Genomic DNA, 20,803 nt, shown 5'->3' on the forward strand with positions numbered 1-20,803 from the left:
ATTCTGACCAATCAAAAATGGCAGGAAGTGAATTTGATTGGCCCAGTGCCAGGCTACCTACAAAACGCGTAAAATTTACATGCAAGCTGTAATTATTTGCATCTCATTGACTGTCTGTACTCAGAGGCAGACTGCCTGTTCTTTATCAGTTTCCAACGTATGTAGTGACAGAATAACTGTCAGTCGCCAAGATACAAGTACAAAATGGCCTCTTCTGTGTTTGCCATTACCAACAAAATGTAAACTGTTTCTTTTTTAACACTGCAGTTTTAGTTGCAATGTTGCACAGTAGTCAACAAATGCGTTGTATTTAATTTTCAGAAGAATGACAACATGAAACACAAGTATGACCTGTTTCTTGTCAAAGAAAGCCACGCTCGGCCATTTTCTGACAAAGGCCAGGTCATGACACAAACATTGGTCAAGAGACAAAAATAAATAAAATAACAGTGCTGTTAGATGGTCACACAAGAGAATCACAGTGAAATGGAGAAAAGTTTGATGAAGACTGGACACGACAAAGACTCGATCATGGCAATACGGTCTGTCTGAAGACAGAAGAACATGGACGCACCTGTTGTGTAAGTTCTCTAAAAGGTTTTGTCATACCTGCAGATTTTTCCTCCAGACATTAACTGCGGCAAAGGCCAGCTGCATCTGCTTTCGTCGGGCGTCCTTGTGTCGTTTGTAGGCGATCTCAATAAATATCAGGAAGATTCCAGCGATAATGCCACCGGCCACAAGCATGAAGACACCTGAGCAGAAATGTAGACGGGTTTCGTTGCCAGAAAAACTCTAACTTGTTTGCATAGATCAAATGTTTTACATTTTGAAGCTGAACACTCAAAGTATCTCCAGAAGTTAATAGGTAGAATGGAGGTGCCCAATGTGTGTTCTATTTTATTGTTTTAAAATATAAATAAAACAATAAATAAGAAAGGTAATCGCCACCAGTTCAAATGGAAAATTGTTTCTATTTAAAAAAAACAATCTGACAACGCATTTCATGGGTCATGGCCCGCTTCCTCGGGTCAATAAAAAATGCCTTGATAGCATAGGGTATAGAGTGTAGGCACCTCTAAGGCCCCATTCACACCTATAAGTGCAAAACGCCGGTGATTACCGACGGCGTTTTGCGAGAGTGATTTTTCTGTAATTAACGTGAAAAAAAAATCACTGGACACTGCAGCGTTTTGGGAGCGATCGCGATTAGCGGTGCTATGCATGCTAATCACGATTGTGAATCGCCGGCAAAATGCTGCATGTCACGCGTTTGCGGTTAACGCTAAGAGAACACTGCCATTGGCTTACATGGGCTAGTGTTTTTTAAAAAACCGATTCCCGCTCAAGTGTGAATGGGGCCTAATAGCTGTCTCCAGAAGTGAAAATGAGAACTAAGATTTACTATTATTCCCAATGCTGTCTGTCTCAGTCAGGTAGCCAGATCACATTAGCCGTTCTAGAAGCAGTACTATTACAAACCCAGTGATATGTGGGCACCACCAGTGAGAGTAAACTGAGTTCACATCAACTTGCATAAAGTAACATAGTTGAAAACAAACATTTGTTCATTAAAAAAGTAAATAAAAAAAAATGAAGCGCCAGGTGTTACCCGGACCTTTTACTGTTGTATGCTCCTATGTTATATTGCCTGAGGAACACTGGTGTAACAATAGGCCCTGCAGCCCCTGCTCCTGCGGAAGTGACGTCAGCCGCTAGAGCGAGGAGTCTGCGTTGGAACGCACGGAAGGTATTTATCTGCTGCCCGCTGCCCACACTGTAACTAGCTGGAGGGGAGCGCAGAGGGGAGAGCCCCGAGGTGAGGGAGAGGGGGAGGGGGACTTCCCCTCTCCCCGCCGACTGTGGCTAAGGCTTTCCCCTCATGCTGCCACCCCTCCAGCCCCCACAAAACGGCCACGAGCGGGCCCCAGGGAGGGGGCGCTCTGAAATTCTGCAGGGAGCTCGGTGGGGCCGAGTTATGCCCCTGCTGAGGAAGCAGGTTTACACCTGTGAAACACGTTGCGATCCCCTTGGAGTATGCCAATAAAATGTATTTACAGTAGATTTGAACTGACAGTTTATAGTGTCTGCTTACAGGAGGTAAGTCCACCGCTGCCTCCAAAGCACTTTTAAACGTTTTATTACCTGATTTTATCCTGCTGGCGCCTCTTTCTACATAATATTAATTATCCACCCTTGGTGGAGGGGGATACCCCTTTTTTCCTGTCTACAGAGAGCGACTTCTTATTCCTGAGTGGGGACAGGATAATCTCCTCACCTACCTATACAGTGGTTGCCTGGAGGTAACCCTGTCTTGTGAGTATATATATTGTACTCTTTACATATATCCATTTTTGCAGTACTTACTATACTATATTGGGCTCTCGGTTTCCCTCTTCTGTTTTCAGAGTGATGAACTCTTTCCATTGCTGGAAATGAAAGTCTCTTTAACATGGAAGGCTGAAGAGTGAAAATCGGTCACCTCAGCTGCAAGCCGAGCATTTGCTACTAGCTCTCGGAAAGTAGAGGCAGCCATCTATTGTATGGAGTCACATTTGGGTTTGGCTGCACTCAGGCACAAAATGATGCTGTTACTTGCTGCTGGGTAATTGCAGGGCGTGCCAAACAATGACGTGTTTGGGATTACAATGCAAAAGTGCTATTTGGTCGTGGTGGATGGCTGGCAGACAGGAGTCTGAACTGGCCAATAAACACGCTACACAGCATCCCATTCACTGATTATAATGACAAGACCGGGGGGGGGGGGGCTATCTACTATCAGACCCTATCCTTACCCCTGTGCCCAGTGGGGAGGAGGGGCCTGGACTTCTTACTTCCTCCACCAGGGCCTCCCTCCTGTATTCCCTTGGCCCTGACACTTAGATCTACAGATCAGTGGGGTGACAGTGACTATACCCCCTTCAAGTCTCTCCAGTGCTCCTGCTGTAGCCACTAGGTGTCATTGTCCTTTCTTCTCTCTGCCTTCCTCTGGGTCTGAATTTCTCTGCCTGTCACGTGACGTGCGCAAGGCCGAGAGAAAGGCAGAGAGAACAGTGACACCTAGTGGCTGCTGCGGGAGTACGGGAGAGACTCAACAGAGGAATAGGTAAGCTCTATCACTGACGCCTCCCTAATCTGCAGGACTGAGTGGCAGAACCAGGGAAGCAGTGGGGAGGAGACTGGTGGAAGAGGAGGAAGGAAGAAAGAAGTTGGGTGCCTCTTACTTGCCAGGCCCCCCTTGAGGTTGCTTCCCCATAGTTAGGCCAGTGGTCTAGGCTATACCCCTATTGTTACTTATTACTGCACATTTTCTGCAACTGCCATATGTATTTAGAGATAGGAGTGGTCACTGTGGGGGGGGGGGGGTCTACGGTAACCTGTGTGATAACATATGACCAGGAGCCCAATGGTGCAGTATCGTTTGATATGGGAATAGTTCAAATAGAAAATGAGTAGTTATACTCACTAAGGTGGGTTGCAGGACCTGCAACCACTGCAGCTCGCCTACGGGGAAAAAACGTCCCAGCTCGGTATCTCAGGTTCTGCCGGAACTGGATGGTCGCTCTCCTAGGATCCTTACTGGCTGTGGATAGCACCACACCAGTGGGAAGCAGGGCTGTGGAGTCGGTACAAAAATCTTCCGACTCCAACTCCTCAGTTTATGAAATCAACAACTCCGACTCCGGGGGCCCAAAATTGCTCCGACTCCTCGATTTCGACTCCAACTCCGACTCCACAGCCCTGGTGGGATGACTACCTCCAGAGGAGGTGTGATAAGCAATATGCAAATAATAGAAAATAATAAAGACTATAAAAATGAGGTATTCTACCTCTCCAGATGACAACCCAGACAAAAAAGGGTTTTAGATCAGGTCAAGTTTATTCAAGCACGTTTAAAACAGACAACGAGTTTCACGGGTCTCTGCCCACATCCTCAGGTCAATGAGAGTGCCTTCAGAAGTTCCATTTTAGACCAGAGCGCCCCCCCAAAATCTAAAAAAATATTTGGAAGCCCCTGATTTGGGTCGTGTCATGTGGAAAGTAAGGATACATCATTTTTATAGTCTTTATTATAATCTATTATTTACATACAATCTGATAATCATATTTTGGTCGCCTCCACCCCTCTTCATTACTAGAGATGTCGGCGAACTCCTCACCTGTACTACTTCCGGGTCGTTATGACCCAGAGTAGTACGCCTGCGCTGGCCCAGCGGAGCGCGTCGATCGCGCTCCTGTTGCCGGGCACTTTCTGCGCATGTGCGTGATGTCATGAGTGATGTCACGCTCATGCGCAGAGAGTGGCCGGCAACGGGCGCGCAATCAAAGACGCGCACCGCCGGCCCAACGCAGCCGTACTACTCCAGGTCATTGCGACCTGGAAGTAGTAGCGGCTCCATAGAGGTTCGCCCGCGAACGGTTCGGGCCATCTCTATTCATTACCATATGTATTTGTCATTTTCTTGTGCATGTTTTTATTACCATGTGTGTATTTAGGCCACCACTCTCTATGTCTTTGGATGGCACTACAGAAATAATGATCAGTAATAATGCCAATGCATCACTACAACCTGGACACTTACCTGCCATGTTCTCAAAGGTAAGTGTGGCTGGGGCATTGCTGCGGGAATCACATTCCTGATATCTGACCCAAGTCTTATCGAGATCCTCCATAAATCCATTCTCATGGGATCTAGACAGGAGAAACAGCATGAAATAAGCTACAGCAGGCAATATTAAAGGGAGATCAAACTCCATATTAAATGAACAAAAAAATCATCCAATAAGAAATCACTTATTTAGCTTACCTATCCTGTTGTTTTTAGTGTTCATTGTCAGATAGATTTAGGAGAAACGTAATATAAAAAAAAGAAAATAATATTCCTGCTGGGTTCCATTTATACTGTTTCTCTGTGATGCCAAAAGTGACCTCACTTCTGCCCTATTTCTTTGATTTTCAATGAAGCTCAGTGTTTATTTTCACTTCCTACATCCACAGCTTAATGTCCCTCCCACAGCAAATATCACCTAGGCAACTGGCCTACATCACTGTGTAAACTCTTCAAAAGGGGGGGGGGGGGATCCAATTACCTTCTGGTCATAGTGTCCTTATCTTATCATACATAGGAAGTTTTATGTTATTTGCACATTGATATAATCTTGTTATTGCTGCTAAAAGAACAGCATTCCACAATCTCGCTGATACTGCACAGTTCCTGCAGTTAGTTAGGCGAATGCACCAGACCAGGCAATTTTTTTATTTTTGGATGTTACAACGTCTTCAAGGCCTTCAGGACTTCATTGAAATTCACGCACAAAAGAAATGTTACGGTTAGCAAAATCATTTCTCCACAGAAGGAGTTTTGTAAATTATTGTTGGAAATCTTTCTAAAAATCTAAAAAATGTTGGTAGATTTGGAGAAGGAGTTTTTTAAAGGAACATTACACTTTTCCTGTGAAGATAGTTAGTCCCTCCAGTGCAGCTTTATACTTTAGAAGGACTTTTTGCAACTCTTTTAACTTGCTTAACCTGCTCTTTGTGCATGTAAAACACAGACATTATAAAGTGTTCCTAAAACTCAAATGGATGTGTCACAGGGCAGAGGGAGGGAGAGGGAAAAGCAAGGATTTTTTAAATTAAAAAAATAACTTTAAAAATAAATACATAAATAAAAATTGCAGCAGCAATCAGAGACCACCAAAAAATCCCCCATTAGTGGCAAGAAAATTAGAAAAAATTCATTTGGGTGCTAAGTTGTATGGCCGAGCAATAAAGCATTAAAGCTGCTCAGTGTAAATTGTAAAAAATCGCCTGGTCACTAGGGGGGTATAAACCTGTGGTCCTCAAGTGTTAAAGTGTAACTGTCAGGCATAAAATCAAAAATCAATTCTTTATTTTTATCTGGTAAACAAGTAAAAAGGATGCTAACCAGGCAATTCAAAAGTTAAAACCACTCTTATTTTTGTTGTTGATAAAAGATCATTCCCCAGTTTACCTGGCTTTTACGTAGTACATCTGCCGCACAAAGGAAGTTGTAGGGCATGCTGGGTTGTCTTTTTTTGCTTCTTTGCTATCCCATCAGACTTAACTAATGCAGCCTGATTGGCTGAAGCCTCTTTCCCTCCTATTTTCCCCTCTCACACCTCTGTTCCTCTCTTATTGGCCAATGTTTCTCATGCTTCTCAAGCTACACAGTCACACAAGGACAATGCACTATTACAGAGCTGGATGGAAAAGTCTGAAGACTGTCTGTGTTTGCATTGGCCGCCCTCCTCTCGGAGTAAGGGAGGAAATGACATCAGTATTAGCTTCAGTCAGAGAGAATTAAGATGTCAAATGCCTGAAACAGAATTCTATTTATTTACTATCCAAAATTCACTGAAATCAAAATGTGTACAGTACAATACATGTGTAATGTATGTACAGCAAGTATTTATCTACTTATATATGTGTTTTGTTTTGTTTAGATAGTATAGTTGACAGCTCGTCTTTAAGGAGGTAGTTTTAAAGGGAAGGTTCAGGCAGCATGTAAAAAAAATAAAAATCCAAATCCACTTACCTGGGGCTTCCTCCAGCCCGTGGCAGCCAGTATGTGCCATCGGCGCCGCTCCGCAGGCTCCCGGTGGTCTCCAGTGGCAAGCCCGACCTGGCCAGGCCGGCGGCCAGGTCGGGCTTCTTCTGCGCTCCAACGTGCGTGTCACTGGTGCGCGCTGACACCATCAGACGTCCTCCGGGCTGTGCTGCGCAGGCGCAGTAGTCCTGCGCCTGCGCAGTACAGCCCGGAAGACATCCGATATCAGCGCGCCCTCGTGAGGCGCATTATGGAGCGCAGAAGAAGCCCGACCTGGCAGCTGGCCTGGCCAGGTCGGGCTCGCCACCGGAGACCACCGGGAGCCTGCGGAGCGGCGCCGACGGCACATCCTGGCTGCCTCCGGCTGGAGGAAGCCCCAGGTAAGTGGATTTGGATTTTTATTTTTTTTACATGCTGCCTGAACCTTCCCTTTAAAGTGTACCTGAAATGAAGAACACCACAGGATTTATACTTACCTGTGGCCTGTAGTGGGATTCTGTTCGATCCCCTCCGTTCTCCCACAGTCTGGCCCGACAAATTCCCTGATTGTCCCGGGTCAATGCGCATGCATGGTCCCAGCCACATACACCACCCCCAATTAGGCTCCTGTGGCCGGGAGTCCACAAAGACTGTGCATGGCCTCACAGTGGTACAACAGGGGACCATACGGAATCCCAGGGACCAGACAAACTACAGGCAAGGCCGGATTTACACTTTTTTTGCCCCTAGGCCTGGTATTGTGGCTTCCCTTCATTTGCAGCAGCACCCCTCCTATTCCATGGGCAGCCCCCTTGTCATTGTGTATGTACTGTAGTTCCTCTCTCGTTAACAGCTCCCTTGGGCTCAGTTGCCCATTTTAAAGTATTTCTCTCCATTTTCAGACTCCTATTTCATATGTAGCAACCCCTTTTTCATGTTCAGGTGCCCCCTTGGGCGGCAGCTGCCCGAGGCCAGGGCCTTCAAAGGCCTTTACAGAAATCCGGCCCTGGCTACAGGGGACTGGAGGAAGCCCCAGGTAAGTAAAAATCCAGAAGTGCTTACCCAGAGGTACACACCTAGCCCCTCCTCCAATGAACTTTGCCTGACTGCCCCCTGCATCACCCAATCCCATGCACGCCTCCAGGACTTTATCAAGAGCTGCTCCAACACTATGGAACTCCCTACATCCCCCCATTAGGGTTTCCCCCACCTTCAGCGTCTTCAAGAAGGCCCTCAAAACTCACCTTTTCACTCTGGCCTACTACCCCTCACTAGTGCTCTAAACCTGCAGCTGAACTCTGGTCCCCCTACCTTCTTGTCACCACCATTCCCTCTAGATTGTACGTTTTCGGGCAGGGTCCTCCTCCGTGTCTCCTACCTGATCACGCACCTCCATTACCGAACACCAATCCTATATATCTGAGTGACCTTGACTTGCCTAATCCCCATGCTCCATCCAGTGAGTGTCTAAGCATTACCTTGTACTCATACCGTGCAGCGTGATCTTGTTTGCATGCATTCCTGTATTGTCTTATAGCTGTATGTCACCCCAAATATTGTCTGTAACCTTAACTAATGTCCAGCGCTGCGTAAAATGTTGGCGCTTTATAAAACAATAGATAAATAAATAAATAAGTGCTCTTCTTCATCTCAGGTTTCCTTTAATCCCTGATGACTAACTTTAAAAAATTAAGAGGAAACTTGCGACTCCCTCTTTAAACCCTTTTCAAACTCCTATATTTCAAGAAAGTGGACTCTTTCGCCAAAGTAATCTCATAATGTCACAGGATCAGAACTGGACCATCCGCAAGGCAAACCTAGGCAGTTGCCTAGGGCCTTGAGGAAATCTAGGGGCTTGGTGGATGCTAGCTTCCACCAAATCTTACTTAAAAAAAAAGGCAGGTGACCATCAGGCTTTGGCATCATGGGCAAAAACTGTTATCTTGACTGGGGCCCCCTTAAATCTTAATCCTTTTCTGCACAGGACATACGTAACCAGAGAAATAATATAGAGTACAACCATACCACAGTATTGCTTAGACCTTAGAGCAAGAATGCCTGGTCAGTGTGTTACAACCTACTGATTACTTTCAAGTGTGTTCAAATCTTTGCAATGCACTCTTCTCTGTTCAGCTAGATACACAAAATTATGGGAGTTCCTTGATAGTTCGTCATTAATAGCGTACACGATAAAGTACCGATTTCATGTTTTGGGGAGGAAAAAAGTTCTTTGAGATTTTAGGTATTTTTGGATATCCAAGGTCCTGGTTTAAATAAACTTTCCTTTTGAGTTAAGCCCCGTACACATGCTCAATGGATTATGTCCTTGTTTGAAATATCAACAGGATTATTACCTAAAGTGCAGTACAGTAAAACAACCACAGGATGTCACTGTGTGTAAAATCGGATGATAATCTTTATGGGTTTGGTATTTCCTGTATTCTCCCTATGTTTCTCTCTGCTCTAAGTAAGATGCATTTCCTGATGTTGGTGTATGATATATTCTCTGCATGTTTTTCTTCAGTAAAGAGTTCTAACTTGTTATACAAGGTGCCAATCTGCGTTTACAGACCGCTCTGCTGCATCAGTCCTTTGCAATCGCTGATCAGTCACTGGGCAACTGTTCAGATAATGAGCACTGTACACACACACAGTCTGGCTACAGATGAGGCTACAGATAGATGAACAGAGTGAAATGTGTAATTTGAAGTGAGAGGGATATGGAGACTGACACATTTATTTATTTTGAAACAGTACCAGTTCCCTGGTAGTCCTGCTGATCCTCTGCCTCTAATTCTCTTAGCCATAGACCCTGAGCAAGCATGCGGATCAAATGTTTCTGACACAAATCTGACAAGATTAGCTGCATTCTTGTTTCAGTTGTGCAATTCAGGCTGCTTTCATACATTCTGCGGTGCGATTTGCACGCAGTGTAAGTGCCTACCACAGCACATCGCATCATTACATATATTTGATAACATGCGACAAAAAAACTGGAGTGACCCTGCCCCCAAATTGTTTTACCCTCTCAGTTACATGCACGCTGTCGGACAGGTAATATGTCATATCCCCATCTGCGTATGCGCACAACACCGCTATTGTTCCTGTTGCCATTGACTTCCATGCACAAACCATGCGGCAATGCGCTGCAGCCTCTGTGTCAGCCAGAGCCGGTTAATGCACAAGACAATCCTAGGCATTTGCCTAGGGCCTGGAGAGAGCCCAGGAGCCTGGTGGATGCCAGCTTCACACCAAATCTTACTAAAAAAAAAGCCTGGTGGCCATCCACGGTAAGCAAAAGTGCTATCTTATCAGGTGAATAAATGAGCGCTATAGGATAACAACGACAATGCATTGTTATCTTATAGCGCTGATTAATCCACCTGATATACTATTTCGAACTTTAGACTAGTTCTTGTTTCTGCAGCTTTTCTTCAAGTGGCACTGATGTATAATGTTTGTAGTCTAAAAGTGCTATCTTAAGGTGCGTACACATGCACTATGGCCGCCAACGACGGGTCCGTCAGACCCTCCCGCTGAGCGGAGATTCAGGCGACAGTAGCTCGTGTGTACGCACTGCCGGCGGACTGATAAGGCTGTTCTTGAATGATCCGCTAAGCGGATCGCTCAGAAACAGCCTTATCAGTCCGCCGACAGTGCGTACACACGCGCTACTGTCGCCTGAAAGTACGCCCAGCGGGAGGGTCTGACGGACCCGATGTTGGTGGCCGTAGTGCGTGTGTACGCACCTTTAAGTTCAGCTTTTATGTAGCCACACATGGGCTTATCAATAGTGTTAGGCGTTGCCTGGCAACCCTGCTGAGTCTAAATCACACACCTGAAACAAGCACGTGACCAATCCAGTCAGACTTCAGTCAACCACCTGATCTGCATGCTTGTTCGGGGTCTACGGCTAAACGTATTAGAGGCAGAGGGTCAGCAGCAACATACTTGAGAATGTTGAGCGACACATTTTGCTTCCATGGACTGTCCTTTCTCATGCCGATCCCAAAGCCCGAGCGGAAGAACAATTCTCCAGTGGTTACCAAGTCACATTTTTGCGAGGCCTCGAACTCCAAAACGGCAGAATCCCAAATGAAGGCATGAAGTTTGCTAGGAAAGAAAGAAAATGGAACATAAGTTTCATGTTACTGTGGATTAAATGCTATTCTCTAAGAAAACATAGAAAAATGCATAACCTAGATAAGATCTGCTATCACCACTTGAAGGGTACCTAATCTGAGGCAAAGCTCCCTAAAGGTAAACACAGAGGTGTGGTCATGCTGGATTCACATACCTCTGTGCGTTGTCCGTTCCTCTCCTTGTTCCTCCTGGGCCCAGCAATCACTCCTTGAAAGATATGACTTTTAGCTTAAGTCAAACTTTCAGACAGGAAGAGGCCGGCTTGCTGCGATGTTCCCTCCCATCACCCCCGATTCCATCCTCTGCACTCCTGCCATAAGAGGAGGGAATGGGAGTGTCATAAGAGGTAACAATGTGACGAGCCGTCCTCTTCCTTTCTAAAAATCTGACTTTAGCCGAAAGATTTTTCAAGAAGTGAGTATGAGGGGGCTAGGAGAGGAACGGGCAACACACAGAGGTATTTGGATTCAGCATGAATATACCTCTGTACATACGGTACCTCCCAACATTTGAAGATGAGAAAGAGAGAAACTTAAGCCATTCCCCCTATGCAGCATTAAGCCACACCCTACAGGAGGCAAGGGACAGCGTGTTGGGGTGCACACAGGAGGCAGGAAGGATTTTACCAGGCTCTGAACCATATACACCAGTGTGTTGCATGCATGCATACTAATACATGTAACTAAATAAATTACCACGGTTCACGATAATGCATTCATGACCAGGCCCAATTTCACTGCAAAACGAGACCAGGCCTCATGTCATAATCGTAGTATGGATACAGAGTCGTCAGAAGGATAAAAAGATCTAAAACGTGAGGGGAGGTAGTGGTGGACTTACCTCCTCAAGGCAGACACAGGAAAATGGCGATCAATTTTCAGAAAAACAATTTATTTACATATTACAGTAAACTACCTCTGGGGCACATGGCATAATACCAGACCTGTTTTTGTATACCGTATATACTCGCAAGCAAGCCGACCCGCATATTAGCCGACCCCCCAACTTTTGCCTGAAAAACCAGGAAAAAATGATTGACCCTCATATAAGCCGGGGGTAGGAATGCTGGCCGCATGATCCCCCCCAGTGTGTCCCAGTATAGCTAGTATAGTGCCCAGTATGGGAAGGTAGTGCCTCAGTATAGCTAGTATCGTGCCCAGGATAGCTAGTATAGTGCCCAGGATAGCTAGTATAGTGCCCAGGATAGCTGGTATAGTGCCCAGGATAGCTGGTATAGTGCCCAGGATAGCTGGTATAGTGCCCAGGATAGCTAGTATAGTGACCAGGATAGCTAGTATAGTGCCCAGGATAGCTAGTATAGTGCCCAGGATAGCTAGTATAGTGCCCAGGATAGCTGGTATAGTGCCCAGGATAGCTAGTATAGTGACCAGGATAGCAGGTATAGTGCCCAGGATAGCTAGTATAGTGCCCAGGATAGCTAGTATAGTGCCCAGGATAGCTGGTATAGTGACCAGGATAGCTAGTATAGTGACCAGGATAGCAGGTATAGTGCCCAGGATAGCTGGTATAGTGCCCAGGATAGCTAGTATCGTGCCCAGGATAGCTAGTATAGTGCCCAGGATAGCTGGTATAGTGCCCAGGATAGCTGGTATAGTGCCCAGGATAGCTATTATAGTGACCAGGATAGCAGGTATAGTGCCCAGGATAGCTAGTATAGTGCCCAGGATAGCTAGTATAGTGCCCAGGATAGCTAGTATAGTGACCAGGATAGCTAGTATAGTGAACAGGATAGCTAGTATAGTGCCCAGGATAGCAGGTATAGTGCCCAGGATAGCAGGTATAGTGCCCAGGATAGCAGGTATAGTGCCCAGGATAGCTAGTATAGTGCCCAGGATAGCTAGTATAGTGCCCAGGATAGCAGGTATAGTGCCCAGGATAGCAGGTATAGTGCCCAGGATAGCTAGTATAGTGACCAGGATAGCTAGTATAGTGCCAAGGATAGCAGGTATAGTGCCCAGGATAGCAGGTATAGTGCCCAGGATAGCTAGTATAGTGCCCAGGATAGCTAGTATAGTGCCCAGGATAGCAGGTATAGTGCCCAGGATAGCAGGTATAGTGCCCAGGATAGCTAGTATAGTGCCCAGGATAGCTGGTATAGTGACCAGGATAGCTAGTATAGTGCCCAGGATAGCAGGTATAGTGCCCAGGATAGCTAGTATAGTGCCCAGGATAGCTAGTATAGTGCCCAGGATAGCAGGTATAGTGCCCAGGATAGCTAGTATAGTGCCCATGATAGCTGGTATAGTGACCAGGATAGCTAGTATAGTGCCCAGGATAGCAGGTATAGTGCCCAGGATAGCTAGTATAGTGCCCAGGATAGCTTGTATCGTGCCCAGGATAGCTTGTAAAGTGCCCAGGTTAGAGAGTTTAGCATCCCCCACCGCCCTCTCCCACCCGCTCCCCCCGCGGCCGCTGCTATTACCTTAGCTCCGCGGCTTCCTATTCCCTTGTCCTGCTCTTCATTCACAGCAGCTCGCCCCACGGTGGCTGCTGCGTGATGACGGAGGAAGTGGCAGAGAGCGGCTTCCTGGTTACTATGGGAACCTCTCTCTGCACTTCTTCCGTCATCACGCAGCAGCCACCGTGGGGCGAGCTGCAGTGAATGAAGAGCAGGACAAGGGAATAGGAAGCCGCGGAGCTAAGGTAATAGCAGCGGCCGCGGGGGGAGCGGGTGGGAGAGGGCGGGGGACGACCCTTAGGCACATCACTCGCAAGCAAGCCAACCCCCCAACTTTTGACCCACTTTTTGTGGGTCAAAAATTCGGCTTGTTTGCGAGTATATACGGTATGCTCCATCTTATTGCCTGAGGAAGTGGATCACTTCTGCAAAACGCCTTGTATTTTACTGGAGTATGTAAATAAATTGTTTTGCTGAAAATTGATCAACATTTTCTTGTGTCTACCCGGAGGAGGTAAGTCCACCACTACTCCCTCATTTTTAAACGTTTTAGATCTTTTTTCCTTCTGGCGCCTCTGTATCCATACTACGTTATACATATCCACCCTTAGTGGTGGGGTGTTACCCCTTTTTTTCTTGATCTGCAGAGATCGACTTCTTAATCCTGAGCGGGAACAGGTCTAATCTCCCCACCTGCATCGACAGTGGTTGCCTATGCGGTAACCCTGACTTGTGAGTATATTGCACATACTCTTTCCACACACCTTCATTTACCAGTGCATGCTACACTATATTGGGCTCTCGTGTCCCTCTTTTTGTTTCATGTCATAATCGGACCACTTAACACTGTACATAGCAGTGGTCCTCAAACTAAGGCTCACGGGCCGAATGTGGCCCCTTGAGGCTTTTTTACCGGCTTCCCATACAGTGTCCCCACATATTCAGCACAATGCTGAGACACACTGGTCTGCCTCTTACCTCTTCGGGCAATGTAGTGAATCTTCCCGTCACCACTGTTTCTAGTGGCCGGCATCTACTCAAGTCATCCCCACATGGCACAGGAGGAGATGCTAGCCACTAGGGAGAACAGTGACAGGAGAATTCACATCAATGCCTGGAGAGGAGAGAGATGCAAAGCTTCCGTTGTGCAATATACTCTGCAGTGATACAGTCGGGTAGAGGGAGCCGGGAGTGTGCGCCGGAATACAGAGAGTAAAGAATAGAAAGTTGTGGCTGGGCACACCATCTGAGGTTGGTGCTTGGTATTGTGGTATAGGCAGACCACCGAGTAAGTCAGTATTCAAGTATACCATTACCAGCACTCCCAAAAAGTTTTTTTGGGGTAACCACACGCCTTAAGGGGGGCCCTGCGTGGCCCCCGAAACAATTGTCGGTCACTTATGTGGATTTGTCAGCTCAATAAAAATAGCGTGATTTTTTGAAAAAAAATGTTTTTGGAGTGCTGGTATACTTGCAGGGGCGTAGCAATAGGGGGTGCAGAGGTAGCGACCGCACCGGGGCCCTTGGGCCAGAGGGGCCCCGAAGGGTCCACCCTCTATCACAGTATTAGCTCTCTATTGGTCCTGTGCTGGTAATAATCACTTCTATAGATGCTTTGTATAGTAGTAATCCTTAACACACTGTTCCCCAACCCCTTCTTGCACCTCTGACACTGGGGTTGTCCTTGGCAGTGGTGCTCAGCAGAGCTCGAATATTCGAGTAGCTCGAATATTCGAGCTCTTTTCCAGCTATTCGAGCTCGGTATTCGAGCTCCGAATAGCTGTAGCTATTCGAATGGGCTATTCGCGTACACTCGAATAGCCCATTCACTATTCGAGCTATTCGAGCCAACGGCGCTATTCGAGCTCGGTACCGAGCTCGAATAGCGTCATAGCCCAGATTGATGTCCTTAGAGCCAATCAGAGGGCTCCCAGGCCCTCTGACGGCAGCCAATCACAGAGGGGGACCCTGGCCAGCCCCTACCCTATAAATAGCGGCCGCCATGTTACGTTTCTCCGTGCTTGCCTGAGACTTGTACAGAGAGAGAGTTGCTACTTTGTGCTTTGGCTTAGCAAGAGCTCTATTGTGGTCATTTACCTAGCGTTTTTGCTCACATACACCTCCTATACACACCTATATTGTTGTTAGTTAGTTAGTTAGACATTGTATTTTAGTTAGTAGCATTTGTGTTACATAGAGACAGGCCAGCTGCTGCAGGCTTACAGCTTTAGGCCTCAGGGCCTTGCCTGTGTGGGCAGCTGTCCTCCTGTCCTCTGTTTATTTCTCTCTATTCTATATATTTCTGCTGTCCTTTACTACTGATTGTATTAGTATTGTAGTTATATACTGTAACTGTACTAGGACACTCACTGTCACTGTTCATAGGCTACTAGCTGCTCCTGCGTGTGTGCACTCACTTTCTGTGTACACACTACACACACTCTATTTCCTTCTGATAACTGACTGATTATTGTAATTGATTATTGTAATTAGTTAGTTGTACTTACTGTTACTACTTACTGTACTAGGAGTCTAGGACACTCAGTCACTGTTCATAGGCTACTAGCTCCTGCGTGTGTGCACTCACTGTCTGTGTACACACACTACACACACTCTATTTCCTTCTGATAACTGATTGATTATTGTAATTAGTTAGTTGTACTTACTGTTACTACTTACTCTTACTGTACTAGGAGTCTAGGACACTCAGTCACTGTTCATAGTCTACTAGCTCCTGCGTGTGTGCACTCACTGTCTGTGTACACACACTACACACACTCTATTTCCTTCTGATAACTGATTGATTATTGTAATTAGTTAGTTGTTTGTACTTACTGTTACTACTTACTCTTACTGTACTAGGAGTCTAGGACACTCAGTCACTGTTCATAGTCTACTAGCTCCTGCGTGTGTGCACTCACTGTCTGTGTACACACACTACACACACTCTATTTCCTTCTGATAACTGATTGATTATTGTAATTAGTTAGTTGTTTGTACTTACTGTTACTACTTACTCTTACTGTACTAGGAGTCTAGGACACTCAGTCACTGTTCATAGGCTACTAGCTCCTGCGTGTGTGCACTCACTTTCTGTGTACACACTACACACACTCTATTTCCTTCTGATAACTGATTGATTATTGTAATTGATTATTGTAATTAGTTAGTTGTACTTACTGTTACTACTTACTGTACTAGGAGTCTAGGACACTCAGTCACTGTTCATAGGCTACTAGCTCCTGCGTGTGTGCACTCACTGTCTGTGTACACACACTACACACACTTTATTTCCTTCTGATAAATGATTCATTATTGTAATTAGTTAGTTGTACTTACTGACTGTTACTACTTACTTACTTACTGTACTAGGGACACTCACTCAGTCACTGTTCATAGGCTAGCTCCTGCGCGTGTTTGCGCGTGCGTGCGTGCACTCACTGTCTGTAGTGTACACACACTAAATTTACTTGTGATTACTACTGATTATTGTAACTGCTAGTTGTACTTCCTGACTGTTACTACTTACTTACTGTACTAGGGACACTCACTCAGTCACCTCACCCACCAACCCACTCCATTAAAGTACCCCACTTTTCACCCGCCCTTTTAAAAAACTTTTGTCTATACGCCCAAAACATCGAAGATGTCTGGAAGTGGCAGCCAGCGCGGTTTGGGCAAGGGGAAGGGCAGCAAGGGAATCAGGAGGAGAGGGAGCAGCATTGTGGCAGGCCGCGGCCGCGCCACCATGCACAGTTCCGCAGCAGCAGCAGCAGCGTCAGTGGCTAACATTCCTCCCATAGCCACTGGCCGTGGACGCCTTGGGCGCCGCCCAGCAGGAGCATCTGCAACTCACGCTGCAGAGACACAGCAGCAGCAGCGTGTAGCACCTGCTCCGATTTTCCTCCAGCCGGGTCGGAAACGTCCCATTGAGGAAAAGCATGCAGACACTGTGGTGCAACTCATGACGGAGGATGAGCAGCCCGCCATCAGCTCTGCATCCGAGGCCTCCACCCTCACCACCACCCCTGTTCGCAGCAGCCGCCCAGCAGGGCCTGGGGAGGAGGCCAGTTCACCGTCAGTTGGCGACCTGTCATTCAGCAGTCTTTTGACCCCAGGCATCATGAGTCAATTGTCTGCTGTTGTTGGCGATTTTGAGGAGGAGATGCTGATGGGCACTTTGGGGGATGAGGGATTGGACAGCAAGACTGTGGCGACAGTCAAGCAGCCCATCCATGCATCAGGAGAGGAGTTTGGGGGGTCCTCATCCCAGCAGGACATGTTTCAGGAGGGGGAGGATGATGATGACCCGGTGACAGACAGAGACTGGGTGCCACCACCTCCAGGGGATGTCGTCCTCAGCAGCTCTGAGGAGGAGGAGGAGGATGCTCTTGTGGGCCTTGCAAGGAGGCGCATCATTGCAAGCATTGGCAGCAGCAGTAGGCAGGTCCCACAGCCTGCTGGTGTCTCAGGCTCAGCAGCAGCAGCATCTGCCAGTACCACTACCAGCCGCACCCAAGCCCCCCCCCCAACCACCACAGGGAGACAGGCAGCAGCGCTTCCATGCCGTAGGGGGATGTTTCTGTCACCAATCTGGCGATATTTCACCATGCCCACTGTGTACAGCAAGTACGCCACTTGCAACCACTGTCAGCGGAAGTTCAGCAGAGGTGCAGACCCCTTAAAGTTCAGCACCAGCTCGCTCATCAACCACCTTGCTGCGAAACATTTCCACCAGCATGAGGAGTTCCAGAGACTGAAGGCATCTGGTGCTGGCAGTGGCACCACACCCATCACTGCACAGCCTTCAGCAGCAGCAGCAACAGCAGCCACCCGCCCTCCTGCTCCTCCAGCAGCACCAGCAGGAGTGCGGAAACGCACTGCTCCTCCCCCCTCTGCAACTCCTGCCGCCGACACTGAGGCCTGTTCTGGCAGCCAGTCCTCAGTGGCCTCCTCCGCTGTGTCTGCTGATTCCCGTGCCAGCAAAAGGCCACGCCAGAGCCTTTTGAGCGAGTCCTTCCAGGGGGTGGTTAGGGCTCTGCCTCCCAGCAGCCGTCGCGTGCGGCAGCTGAACGGCTTGCTGGCACGGGCCATGTGCTCCCAACTCCTGCCGTACACGCTCGTGCAGGAGGGGAGCGACATTCGTGCGCTGCTTGCTTGCGCAGCCCCAGACTGGCAGCTCCCCAGCAGACACTTTTTCTCCCGCAAGGCCATTCCTGCACTGCACCGCTTTGTGATGGCCAATGTGGAGCGAGGGCTGGAGCACGCGGTTGGTGAAAGGGTCCACGTCACCATGGACTCCTGGAGCAGCCGCTTCGGGACAGGCCGCTACCTGTCCTTCACTGTCCACTGGGTCAGCTTGGTGGAAGGGGGTGAGGATGGGAGAGCAGCAGCGGGCACAGCAGCAGCAGCAGCAACACAGTGGGTGGTGCCACCCCGCAGGGTCAGGGGAACTGCAGCAGGTTCCTCCGATCCTCTGCCATCCTCCGGCACACCTGGCCAAACCCCCCACCTCAGCAGCAGCGTGAAGGCCCGCCACTGCCAAGCGCTGCTGCACTTGGTCAGCCTTGGGAAGACCAAGCTGACGGCAACCCATGTGTTGGCCAAACTCCAGGAGCAGGAGAGGATTTGGCTGACCCCCAGAGGCCTCAGAGTCGGAGAGGTGGTGGCCGACAATGGGGCCAATCTGGTTGCCGCAATAGACAGGGGAAACCTGACCCACATCCCCTGTCTTGCCCACGTGCTGAACCTGGTGGTGCAGAAGTTCTTGCGCACCTACCAGGGGATGGGCGAACTGCTGGAAACGGCAAGGAACGTTGTGCGTCACTTCCGGCGCTCGGCTGCAGCCTGTGCGAGCCTGGAAGACGTGCAAAAGGAGCTGGATCTGCCACGCCATCGGCTGATCCTTGACGTTCCGACTCGCTGGAACTCCACCCTGGCGATGTTGGAGCATCTGGTTGAACAGAAGCACGCTGTCAACCAGTACCTTGCCCTGGCCACTGTTTCCGCCGCTCAGAGAAGGGACAAGACCAGCAACATCCCATCCATCGTCCCCGATGATGACTGGAGGCACATGCAGCAGGTGTGCTTAGTGCTGGCTCCCTTTCTGCAGGCCACTAACATGGTGAGCAGGGACCATGCTATGGTCTGCGAGTGGGTGCCCCTGGTTTGTCTGCTGAACAGGGCCCTCGATGCTTTGCTGGAAAAGGGAGCGGCAGCCTTGGACCAGCAGGAGCAGCAAGCAGCTGCACAGTCCACCTCTGAGGGGGAGGAGGAGGAGGACTTGGTGGAGGTCCCTGACCTTGCTGGTGATGAGGGGGAGCAGCACAGTGCAGCTGAGTTGGTGCGGGGGTGGAGAGAGGATGAGGCTGACGAGGCAGAGGAGGAGGATGAGGACAGCAGCACTGCCGTCGATGTGCCAGCAGACGTGGCCCGCCTCTTCCCAATGGCAGCGCACATGCTGACGTGCCTGCGCAGAGACCCCAGGGTGATCCAGATGAAGCAGAGGGAGGACATCTGGATCAGCATGATGTTGGACCCACGCCTCAAGGGGAAGTTGAGCCAGTTCCTGCCGCCTGCAGGAGGAGACCCAGAGCAACAAATAAGGAGCTTGCAGCAGGCCCTTGTTGAGCGCTTGGAGGAAGCCTTCCCCCAGCCTTCCACCCCCACTGTCCAGCAGCCAGCACAGAGGCAGCAGCAGGTGCCTGCATCCAGCAGCAAGCGCCCCACAGACCTGCTGTCTCTCAGCCATGAGCTCTACAGGACTGTAGAGGCTCCGGCAGCAGTGACTAGAGAGGAGGTGCATGCAGCAGCATCCTCCACCGGTCACAGCCAGCGCCTGACCCGCATGGTGGCTGACTACATGGGGTCCTACAGCGGGCTTGACAGCGATGCCCCTGTTGATCCCATGGAGTATTGGGTCAAGCGCCTGGAGATCTGGAGCGAGCTGGCGCAGTACGCCCTGGAAGTGCTGTCCTGCCCCCCTTCCAGCGTGCTGTCCGAGCGCTGCTTCAGTGCAGCTGGTGGTGTGGTCACCGAGAAACGCTCACGTCTGTCTCACAAGTCTGTGGACAGACTGACGTTTCTCAAGATGAACCAGGCGTGGGTGGAAGGCGAGTTCCTGGCCCCTGTTGTCGGCGAGAGGGGGACATGAACTGGCTAAGAACCATCGTTAATGTGCCTTACCACCCTTTACCACCTCCTGGCTCCTGCTCACTAAGCCAGCCTGGTTCACTTTGACTATTACGTCGCCTGCAGCCACACATTTTACACCTACAGTGGGCTGCTGTGTACTGCCCTTCTGCTGTCTGTCTGTGTTTCCCACTGCCAGGGTACACAGATTTACCTTCTGCTGCCACTCTGCCACCAGCTATTACGTCAAACAATAGCTATATATCTGTGTAATTTGTTTTACAAACAAAACCAAAAAAACATTAAAAAAAAAAAAGGTTTAATTTTTCTGAGGTGCCCGGGTTGAAAACTGTGTTGTCCCAGTTGTGTATTGGACACGATGTGGGCTGCACGACCGCTGTCTGGGACCTCCTGTTGTGTTCATTTACGGCCTGGTATCACCGCTAGGTACCAGGGCTATTATGTCACGCTGCCTGCCTGCTGCCACACTCACACTACTCCTCCATTCCTCCTGCTGCTGCTGTCTGTCTGTGTTTCCCACTGCCAGGGTACACAGAAT

At 48.7% G+C, this 20,803-nt stretch overlaps 1 protein-coding gene across 11 annotated transcripts in view; it reads right to left on the reverse strand.

Moving 5' to 3' along the window:
• GRIN1 (glutamate ionotropic receptor NMDA type subunit 1) overlaps positions 1–20,803 on the reverse strand; it is a 199,413-nt gene that overhangs the window by 27,996 nt on the left and 150,614 nt on the right. For all 11 annotated transcript variants that reach the window (XR_011023218.1, XR_011023219.1, XR_011023217.1 and 8 more), the window contains 3 exons: positions 10,503–10,664; positions 4,584–4,693; positions 610–755 (listed from right to left, as the gene is read on the reverse strand). Coding sequence is in view for 7 of the 11 variants with exons in the window: in XM_068248669.1 (XP_068104770.1) it covers positions 610–755; positions 4,584–4,693; positions 10,503–10,664 (418 nt within the window). In the remaining 4 variants the exon portion in view is untranslated. The remainder of the gene's footprint in view (positions 1–609; positions 756–4,583; positions 4,694–10,502; positions 10,665–20,803) is intronic.

This window comes from Hyperolius riggenbachi, chromosome 8 (assembly GCF_040937935.1).
Source record: "Hyperolius riggenbachi isolate aHypRig1 chromosome 8, aHypRig1.pri, whole genome shotgun sequence".
Taxonomy (NCBI): domain Eukaryota; kingdom Metazoa; phylum Chordata; class Amphibia; order Anura; family Hyperoliidae; genus Hyperolius; species Hyperolius riggenbachi.